At 38.4% G+C, this 11,293-nt stretch overlaps 1 protein-coding gene across 1 annotated transcript; it reads right to left on the bottom strand.

Moving 5' to 3' along the window:
- Nucleotides 1-2,172: 2,172 nt before the first annotated feature.
- Nucleotides 2,173-9,435, bottom strand: si:ch211-244b2.4 (uncharacterized protein LOC541512 homolog). The gene is made up of 10 exons (XM_038738769.1): nt 9,279-9,435; nt 7,649-7,800; nt 7,298-7,490; nt 5,606-5,750; nt 5,313-5,445; nt 5,012-5,132; nt 4,816-4,894; nt 4,177-4,279; nt 3,967-4,087; nt 2,173-3,354 (listed from the first exon to the last, which is right to left on the bottom strand). The coding sequence occupies exons 1-10, from the start codon at nt 9,292-9,294 to the stop codon at nt 3,293-3,295; spliced, it is 1,125 nt and encodes a 374-aa protein (XP_038594697.1). The 5' UTR covers nt 9,295-9,435; the 3' UTR covers nt 2,173-3,292.
- Between the last annotated feature and the right edge of the window lie 1,858 nt (nt 9,436-11,293).

Genomic DNA, 11,293 nt, shown 5'->3' with positions numbered 1-11,293 from the left:
TTAAGCAAGACTTCAGCCATTATTCAATAAGGTGAACACTTCACATGTCACCATAGAGCCGGACGGCTGTGTCCATACCATAGCCTGCAGCTAGCATGTCCATATACAGTCTATGGTCCATACACATGCGCCACACAGAGCGTAGTGACATCACATCAGGACGTAACAACAAGTTTTACTACCGTATTACATTGAGTAAGGGCGCCATCAGATAGAAACACTGAACAATAATTAAAATCATCCTAACATAATGAACTAATATAGTACAATAAAATAAATTGTACAATAGTTACAAAAATACGCTGTGTTAAAAATGATCGATTAAACAACATGAGCAGTTAAGATCTAGAAGTAGATGATACAGTTAAACCAGTACCTCCAATATCCAAAATCCAGGACCCAGAATTATCATGTCCAAAGCAACAAACATTTCAAAAACTATACAGAGGCATTGTATCTGTATAAAACTCTGGCCTGTAGTAGCAAACAACCCAGGCACCAGTAACCAATAGTAGAATTACAGTAAATAAAAAATAATTTTTTTAAAAAAATTAAAAAAAATAAAATTACGAATCAGTTTTTTGACCAAGTATGTCTGCCAAGAACTTTAGGCCTACAGGATGATAGACATACATACTAAAACAAGGCAAACAAAGTTAAGAAGCGATGAATAAACATAAATATTTTGGTATGTATAGGTTAAGAAAATATATCTATATATAGAGATATATAGATATATGTACTGTGCATATGTATCAATGTGCAAAGTGGAAGTGCAAAAATGTGCAGGACTATTGTAGAGGGAATGTAATTAGTTACTTTATATGCATACAAAAAATTACAAATACAAAATGAAACAATCAATTATAAGAACAACATATGTAAAATATACTGCCAGCTGATCATAATATCTTGGAATATGGGAAAAGGATCAGTAATGAATTATCAGTCTGCACAAGAGAAATGCCATGCAGTGCAATGGATAAGGGATACAAGACCACTGAGAGCAATCATTTGATAGTTCACTAGTATAACCACCAGTTTACAGAACAATCATTCGGACAGCAGACATTTTGATCGGAGTACAACAAACATTATACAGAATTCAAATGATGGGTGGTCTTACAGTAACATTTTCACGAGTACCTCGTATATTAGTATCAAAGAAGATGAAAGTCTTGTTAGACAACCCTATGTTGAACAATGATACATACATCTACCTTGCACCTTGAAATGGCATGTAAGGTTCCAAAAGAGGCCCCCAAAAATAAATACATTGATGTGGCAGTTAGCTTCAGTGAGACAGAAATCCATGTTAAACAGAGAATGAAGGACAGGTGGCAAAGGCAATGGGAGGATAGAAAGGAAAGTGTTATGGTTTTACAGAATTCAAAGGAAAGTGGGAGAAATGAAATGTGCACATCCTCACACATGTACACATTGCAGCAGCACATTATTCAAAATTGGTAAACATAATACAGGAAGATGTGACTACTGTAGTCAAAAAGAGAACAGTAGAGCATGTTATGTTACACCAGTGGTTCTCAAACTGCTGTGCGGGCCATAGTGCCACTGCAGGGGGTGGGCATGGATGTTGAGCAGACCTTAATAATAAAATAAAAAGGCAGATTTAACAAATGTGAAAAATCTAAATGTTATTTTCATAAAAATGTTGTAGCCTAATTTCATTAAATCCCCTCAACTTACTCTTACTCAGTACCTGATGTCCACTTCTTACTTTTCCACAGCCTTTCAGTTTTGCTTCTCAGCAGGAGTGCTGACACACAAAAACAGCTCACGCAACAAAACCAGATCAATGAGCTATAGGCTAAGCTACATCAGTATGACTTTCTGTCATTAAAAATGTTTGCTTGTTGTGTGTTGTGTTGTGTGAGATACAATAGTTTTGGGGAAGGGTTTTTCCCCACTGTACACGGCTAATGTGAAGAAGTGAAATCCTTTTTGTAATTATATATTCGACTAACAGTGAACATCTTTACCTTGTGTTCTGTTTAAACATTGTCATTGTCTCAGTGATTTCTTTGTTTACATGGATTTGTTTACAGGATAGCATGGCTGTGTAAATTATACAGGCCTAGTAAGGGAAAAGATAAAATAGAGATTCACCAAAGTACTGATCTCATGACTTATTACCTCAAAAACAAACAAAACAACCATTGGATGCATTTTATTTGCTAAAAATGATAATTCAAATCCCCCTTACAGGACATTTAATATGATCTTTGGTACATTGAGTATGAAGCAGAATTAACCTGAAGATCAGAGACTTGATGTCCAATCCTGAGCAAAAAATATATGAATTGCAGGTTATATGATTTTTATTGCATAATGTAAACATGTAACTGGTTCATGTTAAACACTTCAAAGGTAATGTGCATACACAGCATAATGCTGTTTAGAAATTGACTTGAGTTCGCATTAGATATCTTCCTCTTCAGAGGTGGGGTGGCGCAGTGAATAAACACAAGGCTTTGATGCGAGAGACCTGGGTTCAAATCCACTTTGAGACCCCAATGTGTGCCTAGTTGCTCTAGAGACGTGCGACCTCTGACATAAATAGCAATTGTAAGTCGCTTTGGATAAAAGCATCAGCTAAATGAATAAATGTAATGTAATGCTGTATGGTTGATTTACCACAAAGCAACAATTGCATTCCCCGATAGGCAGTGTGCTGTAAGTCATTACATTACAAATCATTTTGTAAAAGGCAGGTTTACATTACATATTCGGAGTGCAAGTTTGTCAGGCAGAATTTAGGTGCAGGTCAAATCAGCTAAAGCCAGCCATAAAAAAGCATGGGCAGTATGGGAAAATCTCAATAAACCTGAAGCTCCGAGACTTGACCTTCAATCCTGAGGCTATCTTGGCTCAACTGTTGAGTGTCTATGGCATCAACCATGTTTAAAAAAAACCAAACATATCTTTAGCACTCGTCTCATGTAAACACAGAATTAGAGCCATCAAATCAACTAAAGCTAAGAATAAAAAAAGAATGGTCCAAACAAACACAATTAATGTATCTCGCACATGGGAGAAGTTGTCCTTAGGGATTTCTGTCAGAAAGCCTTACTAGTTGGCTAGGTTTAGGCACCAAAACCACTTGGTTAGGTTTAGGAAAGAAGAAAGGCACAAAGCACTTCTTCCAGAAAGCATTGAAGTCAAACTTCTCCCACGTGCAATAAGCACAGATTAGTTATTGTATAATGTATGCTATTATTGCACATTTGTTAGTAGATTTTCTTCTTGAGGTCTTCAAAATCTCCTTTAATGTTCATACCAGCACACGTCTGATTTTGCGTGTTTGGTTGGTTTTGAGGTTGGTCTGAATCATCGCTGTGGGAAAAAACAAAAAGAAATTACTAAATAAATGCTCAATTTGCATTTTAGGATTACAATTTAAAGAAATTACAGTTTATTATAGCTAACACTTTCTCTTACGGGACCAAAAATACCTCATTCATTAGTTTCATCTAAAGACCTTTATAATTGGGAACTATTCACAGGTAGTAAGACAGACAATGTTGAATTTGTACACTTCTAATTAATTCATTTGAATAAAAGCAATAGTTAACAGACATTTTAGGAAATATGTGTATTTACTTCCTGCTGTGAAAATATTGATATGTCTGTATGCTAAATATGTAGTCAGCAGCTAGTTAGATTAGCAAATCATGAAGATTGGAAAATGAGGGAATGGCAAGCATACAATTCAACATATATAAATATAAACATAAATAAAGTTTATAATAATAAAAATAAATTCTTCTTTGAATCAAAAACTGTTTATAAAGTCAACACAACAAATTCAACTCTAATACTTCTCCTATTTCTATAAAATTAGTAACAACTTAATTATTTCCAAAAAGGTTTCAAGAAATTATTAGGAACCCGTAACATAAAGCGTTATCATTTTCTCTCATCACAGTATGTAAAACACAACTCAACCTCCAAGGTCCAGCTTGTATGAGTTTCCATTCACTTTGAAGATCATACTGTCGTGGTGGTTTTGCTGGTACTTCTTCTCAATGTCATCACTGGTTACAGAGCTTTCAGTTTTAGTGCCCATCTGTTGAAATAAAGCCATTCATATCATCTTGGTTTATCTTAAATACACTTTCTCAGCTAAATGAACCCTCCAGTCTGCAGATAATTTACCCTGTGTTTGAACTCGTGCCATGTTCCACCGTCTCCCTCAAACTGCCACTGTGGTGTGGTGCCCAGAGAAAGACTGTGCAATGCTTGGACTGCATGAGAAGCCCTGTGACGACAACATCATATTATGGATTTAAAGGAACAGTTTAACATTTTGGGAAATATCCTTATTCACTTTCTTGCCAAGAGTGAGATGAGAATATTGACACCACTTTCATGGTTAGCTTAGTTTAGCATAAAGACTGGTAACGGCGAATGGCTAGCCTGGCTCTGTCTAAACAAGGTATCAAAATCTACCTACCAGCACCTCCAAAGCTCACAAATTACGATGTTAAATCTGTTTGTTTAATCTGCATAACAACTACACTGTAAAATCAACAAGCTGTTGTTTTATTTATACAGTTTAAAGTTACAGGGACAGTGCACATTAACAGGCATTTCTGTAGCAAGCTTGGCTAATTTTAGGCTGTAGTCCCTGGGCAGGTGTAATAATCTTATGGATAAGACAAGCGTCTGTCAATTTCATATGATTGTCGTTGACGCTCTCCACTGGGTTGAAGCATGTCTAACTTTCTCAAAAATATTTATTTATTTGTTACTGTCTGGACAAGCATTTGCCCAACAATTAAAATCCAAACTCACCCTCCTCCTGATTGCTTTTGTTGGTACATTGGTCGGCGAGTAACTTTCCTCTTTTTGTGTTTACTCACTTGTTGCATATCTAACAAACAAAAAAGAAAATAAAGGCTATAAAAAAAAAAAAAACTGTTCTACATGCTGAATTTAGTTGGACAGGGGTTGTATGTGTATTCTGTTATGGTTTGTGAGTATACTTTACCTTTGAATCTGATCTCAAAGGTGTCAGCGCCAATATTGAAAGTAAAAGAGCCTGTTGGGTTACTTTGGAACTTGCTCTCTATGTCAGAGATCTTCACAGGGCTGGCTTTTCCCTTCGAATCCTGTCCCCACCAATAGACAATATTCATTAAAAAAGTGAACAAGAAGATAAAAACAGAAATGTTAAACAATTCGATTGTGTCCGACTTTATATTTACAATAAGGAAAGGGAGTTTGTATTATTATTATTATTTTTTTTTTTACACACAAAAAGACAGGTTCCGTTCTTTAATTCCATCTACCTTGCCTCCATACTTGATCCACTTCCGACGCAAGCTGCAGTACCACATCCACACAGATTTTCCATCATCCAAGCGTCTCACACTCAGACTCTTTCCATACACTCTCATCCTGTTTAAATCTATACTCACTGCCCTACAGAGAGAAATTAGAGAGTGAGAGACAAATGATGATGCTTTGGCAATGTTGTTATTACATTCATGCCAATAAAGCTAATTTGAATTGAATAATCATCCACCAGTTTCTGTCGGTCTGTGCTTACAAAATGTTTAAGCACTGTGTTTTTAGCTCTTACCCATAAGGTGTGCTGTAGATTTTAATGCCTTTGGTGTGGGGCAGCGAGTACTGGGCCTCGATAATGTGATCATTATCAATATCAAGCCAGTCTTTTCCACCTTTCAGCTGCCACTGGTAGCACCGGCCATCAGTAAGCTTTGGGCCTGATTAGAAAAAGACAAAATATTGAGTCATCAGATGACATAAAAGGTTATGGTTGGAGTCTTTCAGCCTCTTATGTCATTGTTTTGTTTTTTCCGGCCAGCAAGCTCTCATAAACTGACTGACTGTATGCTACATGCTCAGGACCAAATGTCTTTGGACATAGCGGAACATTTAGCAGATAAAGAGCCAGATATTTTTCTCAGGTGTAGGTGGAGACCAAAAAGAGCTAAAAGGAGAGTTAATATTAGAATTACAATCGTTAGGTTCCCAGAAACAAGAATGCTTATGTTGCTATGAGTTAGATGTGTTAATAGAGTGTCTAAGTCCCTCTCCTTCCGGTGGACGGAAATAATTAGTACGGTAATCAATGGTAAGAGATAACTAATATTTTATCCCGTTTGAATTGTATCCTGAATTACACATATGGTGTTTGTCAATTTAAAATAGAAATTTGAAAGTCAAGAAAGCCACAGTTTGATGTAAAACTGTTGAGGTAAAAGACATAATTACTAAGACCACAAACCCAAAAGTCATGTATGCGACGTAGTAACTGTTTCTCTCAACTGAAGCTAATGTCAAAGAACTTACATGAGTGAATGATATAATGAAAATACCAAGAGTCGTTGGATTAAACACAACTAAGTGTTAACTTAATAACTTAATATAGTTATTGAATACAATAAGTAATGTATTTAACATCTACTGGTTTTATATACTTGACCATCAGGTACCGCAACAACATAATATAAAATTGCAGTTATTTTCATAGTTTCATAAACAAGTATAAAACTTCTAAATATAAATTGTTTATTAAACTTTTTGTCTTATCCATGAATGTCTGACTTAACCCCTCCCCCTCCAACCTAGGAGGGATTTTGATAGCTAATTAGCAGGGATCTAAAAGAAACAAAGAGGTAATATTTCATGATCTTAACTTTAAAAATGGTATAACTTTTTAAAAAAGAAGTCACTTAGATTTTTTATAGCTCAAACTCACAAATGTGTCTCCAAGGGAAAAGCTCAATAAAAACAAAATTGGACAAAAGGAGAATAACCTACAAAAGCTACAGGGGAAGGTGGACGGAAAGACATGCAATTAGCGTCCTCTATACAGGAGTAGAAAGAAGACGCAGTACTAAAATAGGATTACAATATTGGGCAAATAATGTTAAAGCATATATTCTTAAATATACTGAGTATAATGAGTTATGGCCGCGTGGGTTCTCTCCGGGTGCTCCAGCTTCCTCCCACCATCCAAAGACATGCAGGCTAGGTTAATTGGTGTCTCTAAAATTGTCCTTAGGTGTGAATGTGAGTGTGAGTGGTTGTTTGTCGATGGACTGGTGACCTGTCCAGGGTGTACCCCGCCTTTCGCTCAATGTAAGCTGGGATTGGCTCCAGCCCCCTGCAACCCTGTACGCAGGATAAGCGGTTGACGATGGATGGATGGATAATGAGTTAAGGAGTTTCCAGTGTAAACATTTTTGAAATTAGGCTGTGGATCAAAAAGAAAGACCTTCATTCAATCTCTCTTCCTCTTCCTCACCACTTGATGTTGAATGTCCTGAAGTCCTGTTGCTTGAACCAGAGGATGCCCTTCCACCTCTGGGGTGGTTCAGCTTACAGCCGGACCCGTAGCGACAGTTTCCTTTCACGGCATACTTGCAGACGTGAGGGTAAGAGCAACTACCACCATCCCGACAGCCACCACTGTTGTAATACTTGCAGGGCTCTTTCCCCTGAGCATGAAAAAGAAACTATATAAGATTCACTCTCATCAACATTTGAAAATGTGTAAAGACTGGGTTTAAGTGGGTTTACTGATCACTTCTCATGGCTTTACGTGTAATTATAAAATAGATGCTGACTCCAACACCCTCTATGTCCTAAAACAAACCTGACGAGGAACTTTTACACCTGAGTGTCCTTCATCAGCTTGTTCCTCATCTGATTGTCCATCTTCTGATTCTTCGTCATCTGATTGTCCCTCACTGTCAAACTCTTCACTGGTGTCAGACTCATTCTCACAAGAGTTTTCCTCTTCAGGTTCTGGGAGGGGAAATGGCACAAAACAAGAGAGAATAAAAATATGAATAAGAAATGTTTACATGTTTGGTGAACACTTATTTATTATTCCCAGTGATGATGACCAAAGATTGTCTTTATCCTTAAAGGGTAGAGAAAACTTGCCATCTAAACATAGGCTGTATGGAAGATTCCAACATTTGGTGCGGGGCTGTTTGGCTCATTGTTTGGGCGCTAGGTCCCATAACTCCAATTGAGGAAATTCCTTTGCGAAGGGAAGGGCCTTTCCTGTTTCAACATAACAATTCAACAACTAGAGTTCAAACCAAGAACAGTAAAAGAAAGGGTTTTCATAGTTTCTTTGGAAGAACTTGACCCTCCATCCTGACCGCCACAGGCCCAACATCAGTGGCTGATGTGCAAGGGCATCACTTTGTGTTGAAAAGTGGTGGGGACAAAATTTGCTTAGATTAGCGGTGTGACCAGGCCTGCCCACAGAAATGACTGGGGCCCAGAAAAGGTCCAGTATATGGGCCCTCCACAAATCTGCTTTATTCATGTCAACGCAGACTGTGTAAACACATACATGGCCTGCTGCATGCGGTGCATCCAGGTGGCAGGTAACAAATCAAAATATGAATATACAATAGAATATAATGCAGCAATCAGTAGCTTATTTCCTTTTAGCTTAAGTTACTTTTTTTGGACAATGCACATTTCTTTCTTCTAAATTTAAATTGCATTTCATCTTTCAGTATATCTTCTTCTTCTTCTGCATTTCTAACAAATTATGCTTTTAAAAAGTGATAAAGACAAAATCAGCCAATCGAAACAGTGGGGGGGACATGTCCCCCGCGTCCCTAGTGTATATGACACCTACTGTATGCTGATATGTAATGCTCTTCAGACTGAGTAAATCTTATTCCAAAATCTTGTGGAAAACCTCAGAAATGTGGAGGCCTTTATAGATGCAGAATTTTTCTCATATTTTCAGAATGATCAAGACACAAGGATTAAGGATCATGGTAATTATACACAAAGTTGTACAACGAAATGTTCTGTCTGTCTTTTTGTGCTGCTACAATTGCTAAACTTGTTTAACTATTTCAATTGTTAGGCTATATCTTATATATTTACCAACAAATATTTATGCTGCCTCTACTATGTTTAAGGAGGCTACTATAATTATAGACACTCTGAAGAAACTGCATAAACGAAAGTGAAACTTTTACAAGTTACAAATAAACTATGAGGGCCTTATGATATATCTGTGCACTCGGCTACATTGAGACCTTTCCATTATTTCCCCCCTATAGACATAAAGCTGTTGTGATTGGTTTGGTATCAAATCTACCGTAACTCATATAAATAAATACATATACAGACAGACAGTGGCCACATACAGCGCTTTCTATGAGGGCAAAGAAGCCGCATGTGGTTAAAACACAACTAACACCGCAGATAAAAACTCAAACATAAATTAGAGTAAACATGGTACTTACGATAGGCTGTTGCCATTCTGCCTCCACCGATCGCTATACTTTTTTCAGTAGGCCTATCCTTCTGTTTATATTGATAATAAACCAGCCACTCCCACTTGTTTGCCAAGAAGCTGTTCTGTTCTGCTCCAGAAAAAGACTGCCGCCGCCCACATAACTGGAAGTTACACTGCCATGTGTTTCCTGCAGTTATAAATCTGAATAAATTATAAAGTTGGGTAATATCGTGAAGGCAGCAGCGATTACAGATAGGCCTATTTAGTTGCAGTCTGCCTCCTCTCTCAAAAATCTAGGACCAAGAATTATCTTGTCCAAAGGATTTTTGTCGTTATCAAGCAACAAACATTTCAAAAAGAGGCACTGTGTCTGTATAAAACTCGCAAGCACCGGTAACATATAGTTTAGGATTACAGTAAAAAACAAAAAAAAAACACATATACATATACATATATATATATATATATATATATATATATATATACATATATATATATATATATATATATATATATATATATATATATATATATAAAAACTGCTCAAAAAAATAAAGGGAACACTTAAACAACACAGTGTAACTCCAAGTCAGTCACACTCCTGTGAAATCAAACTGTCCAGTTAGGAAGCAACACTGATTGACAATCAATTTCACATGCTGTTGTGCAAATGGAATAGAAAACAGGTGGAAAATATAGGCAATTAGCAAGACACCCCCAATAAAGGAGTGGTTCTGCAGGTGGTGACCACAGACCACTTCTCAGTTCCTATGCTTCCTGGCTGATGTTTTGGTCACTTTTGAATGCTGGCGGTGCTTTCACTCTAGAGGTAGCATGAGACGGAGTCTACAACCCACACAAGTGGCTCAGGTAGTGCAGCTCATCCAGGATGGCACATCAATGCGAGCTGTGGCAAGAAGGTTTGCTGTGTCTGTCAGCGTAGTGTCCAGAGCATGGAGGCGCTACCAGGAGACAGGCCAGTACATCAGGAGACGTGGAGGCCGTAGGAGGACAACAACCCAGCAGCAGGACCGCTACCTCTGCCTTTGTGCAAGGAGGAGCAGGAGGAGCACTGCCAGAGCCTGCAAAATGACCTCCAGCAGGCCACAAATGTGCATGTGTCTGCTCAAACAGTCAGAAACAGACTCCATGAGGGTGGTATGAAGGCCCGACGTCCACATGTGGGGGTTGTGCTTACAGCCCAACACCGTGCAGGACATTTGGCAATTGCCAGAGAACACAAAGATTGGCAAATTCGCCACTGGCGCCCTGTGCTCTTCACAGATGAAAGCAGGTTCACACTGAGCACATGTGACAGAGTCTGGAGACGCCGTGGAGAACGTTCTGCTGCCTGCAACATCCTCCAGCATGACCGTTTTGGCGGTGGGTCAGTAATGGTGTGGGGTGGCATTTCTTTGGGGGGCCGCACAGCCCTCCATGTGCTCGCCAGAGGTAGCCTGACTGCCATTAGGTACTGAGATGAGATCATCAGACCCCTTGTGAGACCATATGCTGGTACAGTTGGCCCTGGTTTCCTCCTAATGCAAGACAATGCTAGACCTCATGTGGCTGGAGTGTGTTAGCAGTTCCTGCAAGAGGAAAGCATTGATGCTATGGACTGGCCCGCCCGTTCCCCAGACCTGAATCCAACTGAGCACATCTGGGACATCATGTCTCACTCCATCCACCAACAATGAGTACAATGATGTGGCAGTTAGCTTCAGTAAGACAGAAATCAATATTAAACAGAGAATGAAGGACAAGTGGCAAAGGCAATGGGAGGATAGAGAGGAAAGTGTCATGGTTTTACAAAATTCAAAGGAAAGTGGGAGAAATGAGATGTGCACATCATCACACATGTACACATTACAGCAGCACACTATTCAAAATAGGTACACAAATTCTGTGGTAATGACTCACAGAACCTGTGATACTGTACCAGAGATCTACCACACAGTAAATGCCCTGTGTGGTACAGTAGCCTACCACAGAATGTATGGTAAAGAACTGCAGAGCTTGAGG

The sequence above is a fragment of the Micropterus salmoides genome, unplaced genomic scaffold (assembly GCF_014851395.1).
Source record: "Micropterus salmoides isolate LMB-PRFRI ecotype aquatic unplaced genomic scaffold, ASM1485139v1 Ms_hic_scaffold_23, whole genome shotgun sequence".
Taxonomy (NCBI): domain Eukaryota; kingdom Metazoa; phylum Chordata; class Actinopteri; order Centrarchiformes; family Centrarchidae; genus Micropterus; species Micropterus salmoides.
This window is presented reverse-complemented; position numbering and strand designations above follow the sequence as displayed.

Bases quoted from the DNA above. Each gene is read 5' to 3' on its own strand.
- si:ch211-244b2.4 (XM_038738769.1), bottom strand. The intron at 4,280-4,815 runs GTGAGTTTGGAT...TTGTCGTCACAG, and splicing joins CAAAAGCAATCAGGAGGAGG to GGCTTCTCATGCAGTCCAAG. The intron at 3,355-3,966 runs GTTGAGTTGTGT...TTTTTCCCACAG, and splicing joins ATACAAGCTGGACCTTGGAG to CGATGATTCAGACCAACCTC.